Below are 18526 nucleotides of genomic sequence, written 5' to 3'. Positions count from 1 at the left end.
TGGTAGAGGATAGTCAAAGAAAGATTCCTGGTTGTTGAAGGTACTGTAGGCAACATAAACTTCATCCTTGAATGAAATAATGTTCTGGAGCTTAGAAGCTTTGCCGCCGATGTAGACGTGACAGTTTGCCTGGTCTAGTTTAAGAGTGTAAGGGCTTGTCCTCAACTCTTTATATTGTGTCGCCTCATGAAAGGATGCAGGGAGAGGACCATTCTCATGCTGTTTTTTGAGCAGATGTGGCCTGGTTTTCTGAGGTGTTTTGCAGCTTCTTTGCATCTCTGAGAATCTTTTTATTATTTGACTCAGAGGGCATGTTGGTTTCCTCAGAAGTCTTTTGAGTTTGTTTAGGTGATTCTCATACTTGAAAGCACTGAAGTTGTCAAGAATGCCATGCTTTTTTGCATCATCTGCAAGATGTACGAGGGAGTGTGCATTATACGACAAGAACTGTGGACCGTACAGTTGCCCAAAGTGAGTGACAAAAAGAACTAGCATTTCATTTGCGTAATCACAGTAATCATCAATGAAACTGTTGTTGCACAGGATGAAGATTCCCACAAAAAGCAGCATGAAGTTTTTGTACACCTCTGTGCTGAGGAGATCCTTCATCATGACCGGTCCGGTATACAGTAAAAACTGCCTGAACTCTGTTGCCTTCCACCTATCAATTTCCCTCAGTGCCCTTGGTTTCCGTGCAAACTCCATGGGCACATATCTTCGCGCATTCACCAACCTTTCTGATAATGTGTTTATTTGAAAACCCGACAGCCTACAAGTGAGAGGACCCATCTTCAGCCACAAGTGGAGAAGCCGTCTCATGACTCCGAGGCACACGAGGTGCATGTAGTCGAGGGGGAAGCCAGAGACCATATCCAGGGACGTTTCTTCAAGGGGTGAGGTACCACGGTGATGATCAGAATCGGTTTTGTTTCTGAAGCTCTCATTTGTTCTTCTAGGCAAGTCACTTCTTGGAAATGTCATCCTGTTTTCCAGGTACATGCCATCCTCTGTGCATTTTTCGCATCCATGATAGCCTGTGTGACCTTTAACATTTTTCAGGAATGCACGAGCAGGTGCATCGCAAACCATTGATGACAGTTGTAAAGTTAACCTCACTCCTTCAAATTCAAATCCATTGGCCAATTCATTTACTTCAGCGATGAAGTCTTCAAGATACTCAGTTAGCGAGGTAGGTTTACATGTACCACAAAATAAGCCTATTGTCACTGGTTCCTCTTGTCTGATATTTTGCAGTGTTCCTAGAATGGGCCAGAACTGTGTTGCTGAGCTCTTGAAGAGGGGCAAACCATCAATGTTGACCTGAAGCTCCAGCGTGTCAATGCTGCTCAGAATGTCGATGTTCTGGTGTAGCACCTCTGTAATGGATTCCAGCAATCCGAAATGGTAATATTGGCCACCAGCCTTGTCTTGTATTTCAGGGTTCAAATGCATTGTTCCCAGCAATGTCCTTGAGTCTTTTGGCAGATTTAAACTATGCTGACGCAGTATATCTAATAATGAATTCAATGCAACGTGTGTGATTTTTTGTTCAGCTGCCCAAGTTGCCAAATCGTCTTCCAGGGAAGTTGGATCAGATTCGGACTCCGTGTCTGATTCACTGTCGTCAAGAACACTTGCCATATTGACACCTTCATTCTCATCAATATGAGAGACACAGTCCATAAATGTCTCTTCATCCTCAGTTAGACATTGACAGGTATTGTCACTGTGCATGCAGCCCAACTCCTCTCCCCAAGCTGTAGTTTGTATTGTCTGCAGTTGTTGATCCACCTTGTCCTTTGCTCTTCTTCTCAGTGTCCAATAGGATAGTTCATTGCAAGCCATAGTTTTAAGACCTTAACAGAAAAAAAACCCTTTTTTGTTGTTTGTTGACTGGCCTACCAAGACTAGACTAACTAAACTGCATTAACACAACTGATGTACATACACTTCAAAACATCCTCACTTGCACTCAAAGGATGAAGACTTCAGATGCAAAAGCCTCTAAGCTCCGTCTGAAATTTTCTGAATGTGAGTTTCTTTAGCAGGCTCCTATGTTTTTAATGGAGATGAACAGGACCTTTACCTTTCCATTAAAGTGAAATTACTGAACCTAAGAAATGTCTGATAAAAATGCTCTTTTCATAGGAAATTGTCAGACGGCCCTTAGAGGGTTTTGCATATTAAGTCTACACAGGCACAAAAGTTTAAGACTGGTAAGAAAGACATGTATATAGCTTTTGAAATAAGTATCTTATGCAAAAAAAAAAATAAACAAAATTGTTATTTTTTACAATTTAAAATAATTGTATGTAAATATCTAAAAATGTTATTTATTCCAGGGATGATGGTGATAATCCTTTGATAATAAAAAATGTTACTTGGGCATTTAATCAAATTAGAATGATTTCCGAAGAATCATGTGACACTGGAGTAATGATGCTGAACATTCAGCTTTGCCTCCCAGGAATAAATAGCATTTTAAAATTAAGTTATTTTAATTTGTTATACAATTTGACGTTTTACTGAATTTTTTTTATTAAATAAATTGAGTATTTAGTTAGTTTATATTGTGGAGTATAAATAAGACAAACACATGTTCTTGTTATAGCAAGATATTTTCTTCTTGCTGTCTAAATGCATTTATGTATTTTATATTCTTCAATCGAATCTTCAGATGATATTATTGAATTAGTCTCTCGCGAGAAGTGAATTCCGATTCTCTTGTTTCAGGGCATGCGATTGGCTGTTCGATGCTGATGTCACTTTTTCGTGTGTGCGCGCGCGCGCGCTCCGGGCTCCGGATCAGGTGAGTGGAGAGGAGTTCGAGACGAGTCGACGGAGAGCGTTGATGTGTGTCATCGTCATGAAGGTAATCGTGTTTAACACGACATGTTAACATGCATGTTAGGAAATAGTGTGTCTTGCATAATGACCATCATATATGTTTAGTGCTTGTTTAACTTAATTCATGCACGCTTGTGTTATCGGGCCTCTCTCTCCCTCGTGCACACATCGTCCCTACATTGGGCCGCTAATGGCGGTTTTCCACTGCATGGTACGGCTCACTTAACACAGTTAATTTGGAGGAGTGAAGGAAAATGAATAAGCGATTTCGGACAGCCGTTGAGTGTGCAAAATTGGACTGATTGTACACTCGATAACGTCCACTAACGTTAAGGTTTCGGAAACCAGTGTTAAGTAGCACAGTGCTTCACATTTGTACGTTAACTTTTCTCATCGTCTAACGTTAACCAGGGGCGTCCAATTTTGCTCCTGTTGAGCCTTTGTCCTGAAGAATTCAGCTCCAACCCCAATTAAACACCTTAACAACCGGTAATCAAGCTTTTATTAGCTGTGTTGAGGCGAGTTGGAGCTAAACTCTACGGGACAGCGGCCTTCCAGGGCCGAGTTTGGACGCCCCGGTCTAAACCAATCAGAACAGCTTTTTTTTCCCGCTCCATGTGTCGTCACTCACAGCTGTTTTGTGAGGAAAGTAAATAAACGCACCCTAATCTTTTCCGGTATTTGTTTTTAGTGTTTGTATTCGTGGTTTATTGTGTCTGTGTGTTATATTAATGTATAATAATTCTTTATAATAAACTTCAACATATCAAAAGGCTGCTTAATTCATACTTACCAACAATTTGACGAACTGACGACGAACTAACGACAAACTACAAACAAACTAAAGCCGGCTTATAATGAATGAATAAAACAACAGAAGTGAAAACACGTATAACGAATGAACAGATACAAAATATATACAGTTAATTGCTAATTACAGGTTATTGATGCAAGAAAATTCATAAAAATGTTGAGGGTACAGTATGCTGAGTAAATAATAACGGTCATCTGATGCAAATTACAATGGTCGTCGTATATATATAGCCTAAGGTCACGTGACATTCATTCAGTTTATTTTATTTATTTATTCTGAGCTACATAATAAAAATCCAATGTGCTCATGACTAGTGTTTATTAATTTGGCTACATTTTAATGTATTGCTTAGTAGAAAATTAAATTGTTTTATTTTTGTCCTTGCTTATGAGGTTGATAGAAGTTACCCACTTTTGTTCCAACAGAGGATGAAATTTCAAATCACAATGCATATCGTATCTGCACCCAAGTCGGGAGTTGTATTTATTATGTTATATCTAGTAGTTATTAATTGTTACTAGCATAACATTTTATTCAACAACCAATCCTGAAAAACATAATTTAATGATATAAAATATGATAATTTAATTTATGGAAGAATTCAGCCATGGAAGGTCATGTACTAGTGATTTTACTTTTTGTTTTAATACTGTTTATTTACAGTGTATTTTATTCTGCTTACCTGACTCAGAACTGCAGAACTCCAGTCCTGATTGGCTGTGGCACCTCCATCGGCGACTGATCTTTGTATGGAACCGCTGTGAGAGGCCATCATTTTGCTATAGATCTTGTCTCTTCTCCCACAAACTCCACTATCAGGTACTTTATTTTAAATTTTTTTTTTTTGTTGCAGTAATGATGTATTTAATCTACAGATTTTCACAGTCAACAACACCTCTTGCAGTTCAAAACGCTTCTGCTACGTCATACACTTCGTCAGTTACGCTTTCAAATTTAATATGCAAGGCAGTCTGTCAGAAGATAGTTTTACTTTATAAAGAATTAAAAATGGATATTTTTATTACAAAATCCCATCGATTCACTTCAGAAGGCCTTTATTAACCCCTGGAGCCGTGTGGAGCACTTTTATAACGGATGGATGTGCTTCTGTTGGTTTCAGTTGGCCCCCCCATTGACTACCATTATAAAGCTTGGAAGAACCAGAATAAATTAAAATAACTCTGATTATATTCTGTAACGGTCACTTTTTAAGGGCGTAAAGCTTGTTTATGCCCTTAAGAAAAGGAAAATCTGTCAAATAATTTTTTTTTTTAAAGAAATGTTCATTTAAAATAATAATTATTAAAATAAAATTTTATTAAAATAAAATAATAATCTCTGTTAATAATCTGTTAGACAGAACTTTAATCGCACAAGATTTGTCAACACAGAAAACATTTAATCATTGGATAGGTTTTGTTTTGTTTATTGAAAGTGTTTTTCATGTCAGCTGAATGGACGGAACGCTTTTCAAGGAAGATAAGACAATGGAATAGGGCTGGGCGATTTAAATCGCGATATTGTCATGCGCATCTCGTCAGTAAAGCCGGTTCCTTGATTAGTAGTAAATCGCCATCACCTGCTTTCAGATGGAGCGGCATTTAGGGCTGAGGAGATAATTAAGTGATTAATTTAGTGATGATGATTGAGCATTATTGAAGACACCTGATGTTAACAAGCAGAATCGCTGAAGAAGAAAATCACAAATTGTAAGTTACCATTAAGGTGATGGGTGTTTGCTTTAGTTGGGCTCTAGACCATTATATGTTTACTTTAATATTTACTGTTGTTTGTCTGCTGTTATTGATTTATAACAGTTAAATGAACAAAGTAAAATGTTATCTTATAGTGTTGGTTATGTTTTGCCAATAAAACATATTAAGATAGTTTGGTTTAACTTGTTAGCAGCAGTTTAGTGATTCTTCAGCCTATGATTATCAGTACTTTACTTATAATTCAAAATATTTATTAACCATTGTTCTGATAAAAAAAGACATTCAGACATATCCATTTAAAACACAGACATCAATAATCAGCCTGTGAATCTCAACAATGGTGACAATAATAAAGCATGTTGCAGTGGCTGCCACCAATCACAACTCATTAATGGCTCCCATCATGCATTGCGGTATGAATAAATTATGATCTGAATTGTCTATGTCAGTGGTTCCCAAACCTGTCCTGAAGGACCCCCAACACTACACGTTTTCTTTGTATCCCTAATCAAACACACCTGATTCAACTCATTAGCTCATTAACCCATGTGATAATAAGCTGATGAGTTGAATCAGGTGTGTTTGATTAGGGAGACAAAGAAAACGTGTAGTGTTGGGGGTCCTTCAGGACAGGTTTGGGAACCACTGGTCTATGTAATTTACTTTTCCTCATTGAATATTTTGCTCCTCACCATTGTTGAGATGCATAGACTGAATCTTGACATCTGTGTATGCCTAAAATAATGATTTTTTTTTTTTTAAACAACTTTAAAGAAATCCTTTATATTATATCAAAAATTCTGGGCATTTATTCAGATTCACAGTTATGCTGTAAGCAACAACATAAATCGAAGTCAGAAAGAAGGATTTTAATGAGTTCAGTGATCAAGTTCAAATGATGATTGTCATAATATAACCAACACCATCAGATCACTTTTTAGTCTTTGTTCAACTGGCAGTTATAACTCAGATACAACAGCCAAACAAAATCTAAAGTACACATAAAAGGGTCAGAGCCCAACTAAAGCAACTACCCATCACAATAATGGTAACTTACAATTAGCAATTTTCTCCTTCAGCGATTCTACTTGTTAACATCAGGTGTCTTCAATAATGTTCAATCATCACTAAATTAATCACTTAGTTATCTCATTAACTTAAACACTCTAGGTTTTAACACTGGAGGTTTTGCTGTGTACAAAGAGCCGTAGTTAACTGACAAGCTGAGCCATATCGCATTAAATATCGCTGGCGATACGTCCGCGATATTAATGCGATATGGCTCAGCTTGTCAGTTAACTACGGCTCTTTGTAGTAAATGCCGCTCCATCTGAAAGCAGGTGATGGCGATTTACTACTAATCAAGGAACCGGCTTTACTGATGAGATACGCATAACAATATCGCGATTTATTACATGGCTGGGCTGAATTCCCATGTAGAATGCGGTCTGTTATTTCTTGATAACAGACCGCTGCGGAGTATAACAGACCGTTGCCATGAAAAACAGCACGTTGCTATGGACGCGGAACGGACTATTTTCTTTGGCGGAAGCAATACAATCGTTTTTAAATCAATAAACTCCTTTTTAAATCAATAATTCGTGGCAAATTATTTATTTATTTTGTAGGTAGCCATGTAATAAGCGGGATAATGTATAGAGAGGCGGTCGTTATAGCGAATAACAACCCCTTCAGGCTGCTTCGCGTCGGGGTCCTGTTCAGCCTGTCGGGGTTGTTATTCGCTATAACGACCGCCTCTCTATACATTATCCCTTACTTAAAGGACACCCCCAGAGTGAGTTTTTTCAAGGCGAACGTTCCCTTTAATGTTTCCATGGCGACGCGTCACGCGATACACCGAAGTCTACTGTATGACAGATGTGTCGCTTTTATTTCGCTTTTCCTTTTTTATTCAAAATATTCACAAACATGCTTACCATGTCATCAATCAGCCTATCTGATATTCCGATTCTCACATAAGTTACGTGTAAGTGAGTGTGTTTGGTCGTTTAAAAATCAATAATCTTGATCTATAACATGAGATGGGCGCCGCAATGTTGTCCTGTCAGTCGGATTTACAGCACGTGAATTCAGTTTCTCCCGAAATGAATGCAAGAAAGTGGCCGGTGAACTGAGAAGAATAGAGTAAACTTTATAGTTACTTCCACTATGTTTGTCTGATATGAATAACACATGTCGGCAAATTATATTTGAATAGATTGTTATTGCTGCTTCCACAGACATCAGTGTGTATTTTACCAACTGCAAATGTATTGTTTTACTCGTGCTTGTGTATTTAAATATCTGAAACCTAAAATAAACATTATGAGGTTGAAAACACTGCTTAGTTGTGATATATGACAGCGCTGAACGCGTCCGACTCTGGCTCAGCGCCAGCCAACGCGCGAAAGCACAGTTTGAATCTGGCAGTATTGCGACGTCACTGAACATTATAAATGTGGCACCGTAACGTTACTCTCAGGGGCACAGAAATAAAAATCCCATATATGAGACCGAACCGCTCAAAAGGTTAATCATGCGGCGCCCGAGTGCATTTGACCGGCATAAAATCGGCATATGTCAGACTGACCGGCCGGTCGCCAGTCATGGCCGATCACGTGAAAATCGGCCAATTCCGGTCACCAGCCGATCAATCGGTGCATCTCTACTTTACAATGTTATATTTAAATGTCTGGGTAAAAAAAAACAACTTTTTTTTTTCCAACTGAACACAGTATATTTTATTTTAGGAAACATATAGAACATTTTGTAACATTGAACATCAGGCAAAATAATTAAAATAAATAATTTAATCTTCTTAACTAAATTAAATTGCAGTCACTTGTGTGAGCCTAATCCTGTAGCTCAACAATAATCAACATAAACATAAATAAAATTTTCAAAAACCGCCTTCTAAATGGAAAAAATGCAATCACTAATCAAAACAAAAACATGACCATTTGGCACAGTTCCAAAAATAAATAAATATATAAATAAATAAATGTAGTCATTTTAGCAGCTCAGCAATTTTTGTGGACATGTACATCTTGGGGATTTCATTCTTTGAAAAGAATTTTCTTGATGGCACTTTGTATAAAGGTGTTGCTGTTTTCATTAGTTTTAAAAAAACAGGTTTCTCCACAGTTTGAAAAGGCATCATGTATTTTGCAATAAAGTATGCCACCGCACTGTTCAGGTCCTTTGCAGCCTTGGATGTGGGTGCATAAGCAAGCTGTTTCTCAAAAGTTTCTTGGATTGTTGGCTAACCTGCAGCTTTTGAGGAGGATGGTCCTTTGCTGCTGAAGCCACAGCTGCTCTACAAAGAAGAAAAACAAAGACTGACATGTTAAAATTTAAGCTAAATCTGTAACTAGTCTTTTTTTCACTTCATCTTTTAATCAGTATACTTTAAAAAAATATTTTCGATGTGGTCATTTACAAGATTTAACAAAAACAACTAATTACATTATTTAATTTGTGTGTGTAAAAACAAATAGTACTGCTAAAAATATCAAAATAATGCTCTAAAATAAATTTTAATTTCAGTGTTGATGCATATTAACGCAGAGTGCGAGTGTACTGCACACATGCACACACACACACAGTCTCATCAGTTCACGAACACTCAAAGACACGTGAGAGCAAGCGAGGAGTTTTTTTTGTTGTTTTTTTAATGGCGTGATTTTGAAAAGATGTTAACGTGGCAGAAGGCTTAAAAGCAAAGATGTGATTTTATCCTTAACTTAATTGTTGTACTAATGTTCAATCACAGAAACGTAACGTTAGTACATATAGTCTGCTATTCCCCACTCTGTAAAGTAACGTGCAAGAGGAAATTATTTGATGTTAGCTAATGTTTATTAATTAGCCGTGTTTAGGGTTGGGTACCGAAACCCGGTTCCAATAGAGAACCGGTTCCGACGTAAACGGTAGTAACCAGACCGAATAAGAACGAAACTTTCGGTGCCTGACGTTTTTTACCGCCCCCTATAAAACATCTCGCGGCACGAATGATCCAATAATAAAACATCTCCAGTAAACCAGCAGAGCATTTAGTTCGTTTGTTAAATAAGAGAGGATCTAACGCTGAAATGTGTTTTTTAAATCAAGTGATCAAAGTGCTCGTTGCCGCTGCGATCAGTGGCGCGGATACAGTGTTTTCTCTTGTGGCTCGCGCACACTGCACTGTCTTCATTCGGACGCGCGCTTCAATACGTTGCGGAGATCTATCTATTTATGAGGCGCCGTCTATGATTATGTGCGCGGAGAGTTTGTGTGTGCGTGCTCGCGTCTCATATGAGTGTGTGCGCGAGTTTGTGTGTGTGGGTGCTCGCGTCTCACATGAGTAGGCTACGTGTGTGGAGAGTTTGTGTGTGTGTGTGCTCGTGTCTCAGATGTGTGTGTGTGTGTGTGTGTGTGTGTGTGTGTGTGTGCGCGCTCGCGTCTCAGATGAGTATGTGCGCGGAGAGTTCCGCGTGTCTCGTGTGTGTAGAGTTTGCTTGTGTGTGCGTGAGCGACTTTAGATGTGACGTTGTGCATTTCATATGTATTAGTTTTAGCATTCAGCAGTATACATGTATGTGTGACTACTTATGTGTATGCAAGGGTTTCATATGTGCGTGAATGAAGTGAACCTCTGACACGCTTGACTAAAGTTCAAGTTCAGCTGCCAACTGCAAATCTTGCATATTAAGTATGAAGTATATCAGTATCAAGTATATTTATATGAGGCTATACTGTGTGTGTTAAACATTTATGCTCAGTGTCAGATATTTCTCTGTTTTGTAAAAGTCATAATATGAGAAGACAATTTTGATCTTAACTCAAGTGTTTTCGCCTACATCAGTAGCCTTTTAAACGGCACATTTTTTCATTTAATCAGAAATCAGAAAATCTTTTTCAGAAAATCTCACACACACACACACACACACACACACAGAGGTATTATTTTTTTGATAAAGTGTGTGCGGTTTCGTTTTCTTAAGTACCGTTTCAAGAACCGTTTAAGCACCGGAACCGTTTGAAAAATACCGAGTAGGTACTGGTATCGGATAAAACCCAACCGATACCCAACCCTAGCCGTGTTATCTGACTCGGTAACTTAGATGTTTGCAAAAGTTCATTTCAAGACAGCTTTAAGTTAACAACTCACCTTGAATTTAGCGAAGAGTGCTGGATGGTGCTCCCGTAGATGAGAAATCATATTTGATGTATTGCCTCCTTTAGCAGCGACTCTTTTTAAACATGATTTGCATGTCGCTTGACCTTCCTCTTCCAAGCCGTGGCCGTCAGAATTTTTCCGGTTTTTCTGCTGACTTGGTCTTTTTTGATGGGGGGAAAAGTTGTGGGGGTTCACCTCCTTCGGCCATCCTGAACTTAAATTACTGCTGAGTCTCTGGCTACGTTCACACTGCAGGCTGAAACGACCCAATTCCGATTTTTTTGCCCCTATGCGACCTGTATCTTATCTTTTCATGACAGTCTGAACGACACAGATCCGATCTTTTCAAATGCGACCCAGGCCACTTGGGTATGTGGTCCCAAATCCGATACATATCCGATCTTTTGAAATGCGACTTCAGTCTGAACGGCCAGGTCGCATGTATCCGACCCGCACGTCATTGATACGCGAAAAACGTCATAATTCTGCATTGAAGTAGTCGTCGGTTTGAAAACGGACTGCATATTCGTCGAGCTGAGGTAAATCTGCCGAGCGGGTCGACCTCGACGAGCCCGTTAATAAAAAAAAAAAAATAAAAAAATAAAAAAAGCCCACGGCCATTATATATACGTTATGTTAACTTATTTGTGCTGAATCTGATATTAGATAGGTCAGCGGCTGCTGTCTGGCTCTTGTGTAACGGTCGCTGCGTGCGCTCGTGTGTGTGCGCGTGTGTGTGTGTGTGAGTGAGAGAATCACAGTTAAAGCAGAGACGGGCTCTGGTTAAAGTTTAGCTACTTCTGCAAACAACAAGTGACGTCGTTGACCGTTGAGTACTCTTCTGCGCATGCGGGTCACTTCTGGGTCATTTCACGTTCACACAGGAGATCACAAAAGGTCGCATTTAATTGGAATTGTGAACGGCCTTGCAAAAAAATCGAATTTTTTCAAAAAATCGGAATTGAGCATTAAGCCCTGCAGTGTGAACGTAGCCTCTGACTGCGGATCACGTGCACAATCACATACACGCGCCTGCCAGCAGTAACCGGTGGGGGAGGGGCTGCATTGTTTTCGCTGCAGGTACGCACACACACAATCTAGTAGGGAGTCCTGCGCTTTCACTTTGACGACACAAAAAATGCACATATCGTAGGAACGGTATAACTTTTTTTGTTTGCGGTTTTGAAACCGTGACTTTTTCAAACCGCGATAAACCTTGAAACCGGTTATCATCCCATGCCTAGTGACGAGCTGGACGCGCTCAGAGAGAAGACCGTTAAAATCAATTCCCTATTCGAAACTTGTGTTGGTTGGTCCGATTGATTGTGCAATCGATTTTCGAACGTAAAGTGACAGCCCTACTTCCGATGCGCCCTAAAAAAAAATTAAACAAGAATATGTAGAAAAAATGTATATATTTTCAATCGTTTTCTTAAGAAGAGTAAACAGCCTGTCCATCCTCTCCCTACTCTCCTGTGCTCTCCTCGCCTCTGCCTCCCTCTCTAGTTGCCCTCTGTCTCGCCTCTGCCTTCGTGCTCCTGATGCTGCTGCCCCTGGCTCCTCCTCATCGTGGGCACCCACTACTAAATTAGTATGTTCATAAATAAAAGTAAAATACCAATAAATTACGTTATTGGTACGTCATGTGTGTTGCTATTTATCAGGAGCAGTTTCCATGTTTCTTTACCAGTTCTTCTAAGTATTGTGTATCACCATGGTAGCCTAATTGTTGTTTGTTTCCGTAACAAAATGCCACTTACTGGTTATTTTGTATATTTTTATATGACTGGTGGCTCATACCAAGATTGTATTAACACAAACTAGTTTGGGACTGCTATGTAATAGCTTAACCTCGCAGTGCCTACTGTCTATCAGTATTTGTGATATTCTTATTTTATTTTTTTTAATAAGTAAAGGGGGACAGAACTTGTGTGTCAACAATTTTTGTGTAAACAAATGTATTATAATAGGCCTATATAATTCCTAAAAAGGTGGGTCGCGGCTTGATGACCATGGGGAAATGTGGGTCCCATGGCCAAACTATTCAAAACATAATTCAATGTTGTGATAATCGTAATTAATCACAATTACAATTTCAAGGGAATAATCAACAATTATCATTTTTGTCATAGTTGTTCAGTCCTACCTATTAAAATAAAATGTGAATGCATTTGACATTAATTTGTGTTTTACTTGTTTGTTTATATCCATAATTAATTGATACCTGATTACCTTACAAGAATTTTTGGCTAAAAAGTCACTGAATCGATTTCAAGTCAATGAATCGTTTCGGATCGTATCGTTCTAAATGAACCAATATCGTCCTTGAATCGTATCAACAACCATGAATCGCGAATCGAATCGAATCGTTGTTAAAACGAATCGTTACACCCCTAATAAATACTTTTCGGTAAGTTGTACTGCATCTTTAAATAAAAAGTAACAGATGATCGGTTTACTTGAACTGAGGCGCTACAGCGATCGGTCACGTCACATTTACAAGCGCCAAAACGGTATTTGCTGTCTGAATTTCGCAATAAAATGTACAGAACCTGTGAAAGTAACCTAGTCTGTCTGTCTCCGTGTACACTTTGCTCTGTGATTTTTCTCTGCGTGAGAAAATGGATGTGAGGCACGAGAGCATGTAAAAAGTGTAAATTGCGAGTCTCACACTGAATGCATAGTGTTGACACCCCTGCTTTTAGAAGGGGGATAAATCGACGGCAGCGTTCCTCCTTTCGCCATGCTTCTTCTCCATGTGAGGATTGTTTACATTAGACTGAGTGCTCACGGCGCGCATGCACACAGAGCTAATACATGTGGGGATTGTTTACATCAGAGTGCGCACATGTTTCGCGCAGCATATACGCGGTGTTTGTTTAAGTGGTTGATGGAAAATAAGCTAATGCCCGTTGTATAAATATAAATTCTGATCTATTATTTTTCATGGTATTTTAAAGTGCACGCGATAACAATATCGTGCATATTCATTACCGCGATTTATCGCATTACCGAATACCGGCATAAGTCTACTTGCATTTAAATGTGAATTTGCTGTCCACCACTGAACTCTAGTCTAAAAAAAAAGTAGTCCCTGACCACAAACAGCAACAGAAGTTACATACATTATTTCAGCAAAAATCTATCTTTTATGAGTGAGTCAGTCGGTAAAGACTAGGGCATGGGAAAACCCCTTTAGTGTTAAAATTACAGGACATTCAAATGGATTCTCACTCACTTTCTCAATCCCTCACAATAATTGACTCTAGCTTCAATATCAATGAACAATATCAATGAGATCAAACATGTTTAAGTTGCTAAGAGTGGTTGCTAGAGGTGTTGTGTACTAGTGACACATAGAACCGTTGGGTGAAGCATCTGTCAAATTTGAACTAGCAGCAGCTTTTATGACTGGAGAAGCTAGGATTATTTGAGTCAGGCATAATCACAAAACTGACAGGAGCAGAGAAAGTGCTTCTAATAACCAAGCATGTAGTTTATCGTGGTTAGCCCTGTCAGATACTTTGACAGATGCGTGTGGACTTGACTCGTTTCTCCAGTGTATAACTTGCATTTGATGGTTGTGTGTTGATGGGAGTGCAATAATTCTGACTAAAACATAAGTTTTGCTAAAATATTTATGAAATGTAGGTTTAATATTCTACATGTATTTATGAGCCGTAACTGTAAACGGGGTATACATGTAATTACCACAATTGTTACATGTAATACAATGGCTATGCTCATTTACTTCTTTCAGACGAGTGAATATGTGCAACACCGTGTCCTAACCAGACTATTTCTGCGACGTCACCGCTGGAACAGAAAGTATGATGATTTCAGGTATAGTAATGTATATGTGCATTATTTAATGTTATACTACAGGGCCGTTGAATGCTTGAATCTGATTGGTTGACGAACGTTCTAAGGTGTGCATTATTTTCAGGGAAACGCACAGCTAAAGTAGTTCCAGGCAGGTCTTGACCACATTACAGTTCCATATCACCAAAGATATCACTTCGCGTAGTTAACTGTAATAACAGAAAATAGGATACAATTCATAACAAGAAAAAACATTTAGCCCCATGCGCTTGATCTGGAATTTTCAATGTCTAGCTGTCTAATTTTCAATGTCTTTCAATGTCTAGTATATTCCTATCTATAATCAATAGAAAATTAATCTGAATATAGGCAAAATAAATGGATAATCCTGCAGCACGGATTATTATTGCAGATAATATAACAAATAAATAATTATTGATAGGCCTACTTGTTAAAAGGGCTTTGTGTTTCATTTATTTGGCTAGTCTGTCATCTGTCAATAATAGAAAAAGAAGAATGAATTCGAATTAATTAAAAGGAATTGAATTAATAAATAATAATATTGACGCACATGCTTTTCTGTCTCATTATTGCAACATCTCTCTCTCTAATAACTGCATTAATAACTGGGGACACACTTTAAGGCCGGTTATGAATGTAATTTGATACGTATGACTGATCATGCCCAAACGCGTGTTCAGCGCGTTCAGTCTGTGTTCAAAGTCTGTGTTTAAAATCTGCTGCAGTCGATGAAAACAGTCAGAGAATGTGTCAGCTAGTCGTGTGTCCCAGCATTAGTCTGCTATCAGTGGCTCAAACCTCCGTTACTAACTCTAAAATGACGTTTTGGAATTAGCAACGGAGGCATTGGATTAGATGCGTAAGAAATTAGTCCTACATACAAGAGCGTTTTAATGACAAAAACTTTAAAAACGTCTTGAAATACATAATCTGAATTATTTTTCTAATAATTCAATGGCCTGTCGTCAATTATTCCTTAAAAGAGTATGCAAGTTTGAAAATCATTTTGTTTGTCTTTTATAGCTGTACTGAAAGCAACTCACCTGTGAACAAAAAAAGTGAACAAGAACGTTCAAACTGTTTGTTAACAGACAATTGTTTCAGTAACTCTATGTATTTTTAATAATGTTAAAAAGGTGTAATATTCATGGATTTGTGTATTTATCCATTTTGTTGAGTGCTTGGAGCTTGCTGAGCGCGCGCTCTTCTGATTGGCTGTGATTTTTACCACTGTGACAAATTTTTGTCGCTAGAATCTTATGGTGTCTGGTTAGGACACGGTGCTGCTCCTACCAGTTAACATTTGATCTCAGCAATACTGGTAAATGAGCAAAACAAAGTGTTGTTTTTTTTTTTTTTTAAAGGTGCTCAAAGTGATGTTGGGTGACGTCACTTCTTGTTGACGCTGAAAGTTTTGTCAAACAAAACGGAGGCTAGCTCGACCCTCCCTCCTCCTCATCCGCACACTAACCCCCCAAATCCTTCTTGTTGGTTATTGGCTGGAACATTTTGTTGGGTTTCGTGGTGCGGGTTAGCCCAGTTTGTTTTTGTTGCCGTTTGTGGAGCCTGGGCTGTCTACAGAGACTACGTTTCTTTACAGTTTTCAGGGGACAGGCAGCTAGCGGATAGTGAGGAGATGTTCGCTGTATGTGATAGGGGTGTCAAAATTTATCGTTTGTACGATGCATCGCGATGCAGACGAGGACAATTCGGTATCGGTTCAGTAATAGACCGTAACCGATTATTATGTACTGACACTTTTCTGACGTCATTTGTCGCGTACGTGCTTTGTCGCGGTAGCATACAATGGCAGAGGGAGGTGAGACGCGAGTGCGAGTAATTAAAAATGCTCCAACTACTTTTAAAGCCTACATCTGGGCACATTTCGGCTTTTATGAACAACCTGGTAAGCACGACCTGCAGAAGACACGCGCTGTGTGCGCTCATGTCACACACGAATTGAATATACAGGAGACAATACCACTAACTTGATAAACCACGTTAGCCGTTTTCACCCCGAGCTGTTAACGCCTGGCAGAGTCTGACTGCTTTAGAGATGCGCGGATGAGCTCCAACATCACCCGAATCCGTAGCCAAAAATAAATCATCCACCCTGACCCGCCCCAATAACTTTCTCTGATTTAAGTATCCGCACCCGATGGTCAAATTACAATTATTCTGTGGTGTTATGCGTGATTATAAATGGATGATCGTCACCTTCAACAGCGGATTCAGCGACGGTTGATGCGCGCATCTTTAATGGTAACATAATACACTGATTAATGAGCGCTGCTTTTAAATGAACATTTCTTTAAAACAAAATGTATTTGACAGATTTTCCTTTTCTTAATGGCATAAACAAGCTTTACTCCCTTGAAACTTAAACTGGAATGTCACTGTTTGAACAGGCGTGCACACACACGTGCGCACACATTACTTTTGAAGAAAAATTTCAAATTGAGGATGCGGTGCATCGCGATGCATTGTGATATCGAATTGAACTGAATCGATGACATGATAATCGTAATCGAACCGAACCGTGAGACCAGTGTCGGTTCACACTCCTAGTATGTGACAAATGTTTTGGCCTAAAAAATGTGACATCGCTTAGAGCACCTTTAATTTTTAAATTAAATACTGTGAGAATCATGTTCAATCTGATTTCAATTCCACAGCTGTTTAGTATCTATTAAGGAGGTTGTTGACAGTATTGTGTTCATGTTTCTACCAATGTTGTTTGTGAGAAATAAGTATTTTAACCCACAGTAACTTTCCTTATAGAATGCTCTAACATCTTTTTCATTTTCTTTTCTCTACCAAACAGCTCAGGAGATAGTTGATCCTCAGATGCACAGATCTACCTCTAGTCCACCTTCATTCCCACACCCACCTGGCCATCAATGTTTCATTAAATAATAAATATGCAATAAAATAATAAATATGCAGTCCATAGCCAGTGTCTGCCATGCACGATCTGTTCCTTGTTCATTGCAAATTTACATTTACATTTACATTTATTCATTTAGCTGACGCTTTTATCCAAAGCGACTTACAATTGCTATACATGTCAGAGGTCGCACGCCTCTGGAGCAACTAGGGGTTAAGTGTCTTGCTCAGGGACACATGGTGTCTCACAGTGGATTCGAACCCGGGTCTCTCACACCAAAGGCATGTGTCTTATCCACTGCGCCATCACCACCCCTGGTGTTTTAGATTGTTCTATTAAATGTTTTAGATTGTTCTATTAAAGCTCATTATAATCTTTGAGAACGGTATTATGGTAGCTGCAACACTTCCTAGGGAAGGGATCTTTCGTGAAGGTGTTCTGGCAGAACTCGTCCAGCAGGAGTAAGTTCTGTGTCATATCGCTCCAAGATCCTCCAATCAGCACCAGCTCATCAGCAGAAGCCAGACTTTGTGACTATATTATTCACCTTTATGCTCTCAGCAGTTACTACATTACATTGTGTATATTGTGTCCTTAATTTTTTTAATATATTTAAAGTTGAATCAACTCTCTGGAAAGTAAATGTCATTAAATATTAAATATGTGAGGTAATATGAATCAAATTAACATTTGCATATTGTTTACTCCTAAGGCTTCTTCCTCGTATATCTACAAGGGTTTTCTTAACCATTGCCAGCTTTGCCTTGCTCATTGGGAGTTTGTAAGCATCATTATTTGGAACAAAATATGAAAATGGATTGGTGTGTGTTTAACTATTTCCGTGCATGGCATAGTCAAAGAACCACCTGACACAAAGCCATGGATCATGGAATAAATTAAATTGTTACTCAAATTATCAAGCTTGTTATGCTACACTTTACGTTCTAAGCAGCAGCCAGGCATGGTAGTCTAAGGGTCTAATTTATGCTTTCTGCAAAATACATTCAGATTTGTATCCAGTAAGGATAAAGTTGCCCTTAACAAATCATTGAAAGCATTATTTAAATAAATCCATGTGTGTAATGCTAATATATTTTTCTGTACTGAAAAAAAAAAAAAAGCTAAGTGTCCTTCGTAAATATATGTAGTAAGACAAAATGAAAAAATGGTGAAACTGCATTAGCCAACACAAAATCTCTTCGGTAAAACTCAGTTTTGTTTTCACATGTACTGGTAAGGGGAAAATGCAACAATGTTTT

The 18526-nt window shown here is 38.7% G+C and overlaps 2 protein-coding genes across 2 annotated transcripts in view; both read left to right on the top strand.

The window, feature by feature from the left end:
- LOC307157421 (uncharacterized protein) overlaps nucleotides 1-18526 on the top strand; it is a 38554-nt gene that overhangs the window by 13253 nt on the left and 6775 nt on the right. The window lies entirely within an intron of this gene.
- LOC307157422 (uncharacterized protein) lies at nucleotides 785-17352 on the top strand. The gene is made up of 8 exons (XM_079869360.1): nucleotides 785-893; nucleotides 1060-1189; nucleotides 1264-1404; nucleotides 1554-1717; nucleotides 2734-2872; nucleotides 4325-4480; nucleotides 14298-14380; nucleotides 17205-17352. The coding sequence occupies exons 4-8, from the start codon at nucleotides 1686-1688 to the stop codon at nucleotides 17218-17220; spliced, it is 426 nt and encodes a 141-aa protein (XP_079725486.1). The 5' UTR covers nucleotides 785-893; nucleotides 1060-1189; nucleotides 1264-1404; nucleotides 1554-1685; the 3' UTR covers nucleotides 17221-17352.

The sequence above is a fragment of the Squalius cephalus genome (genome assembly GCF_949319135.1).
Source record: "Squalius cephalus genome assembly, chromosome: 4".
In the NCBI taxonomy this organism is placed as follows: domain Eukaryota; kingdom Metazoa; phylum Chordata; class Actinopteri; order Cypriniformes; family Leuciscidae; genus Squalius; species Squalius cephalus.
The sequence above is the reverse complement of the archived record's forward strand: the minus strand, read 5'-3'. Positions and strand labels throughout refer to the sequence as shown.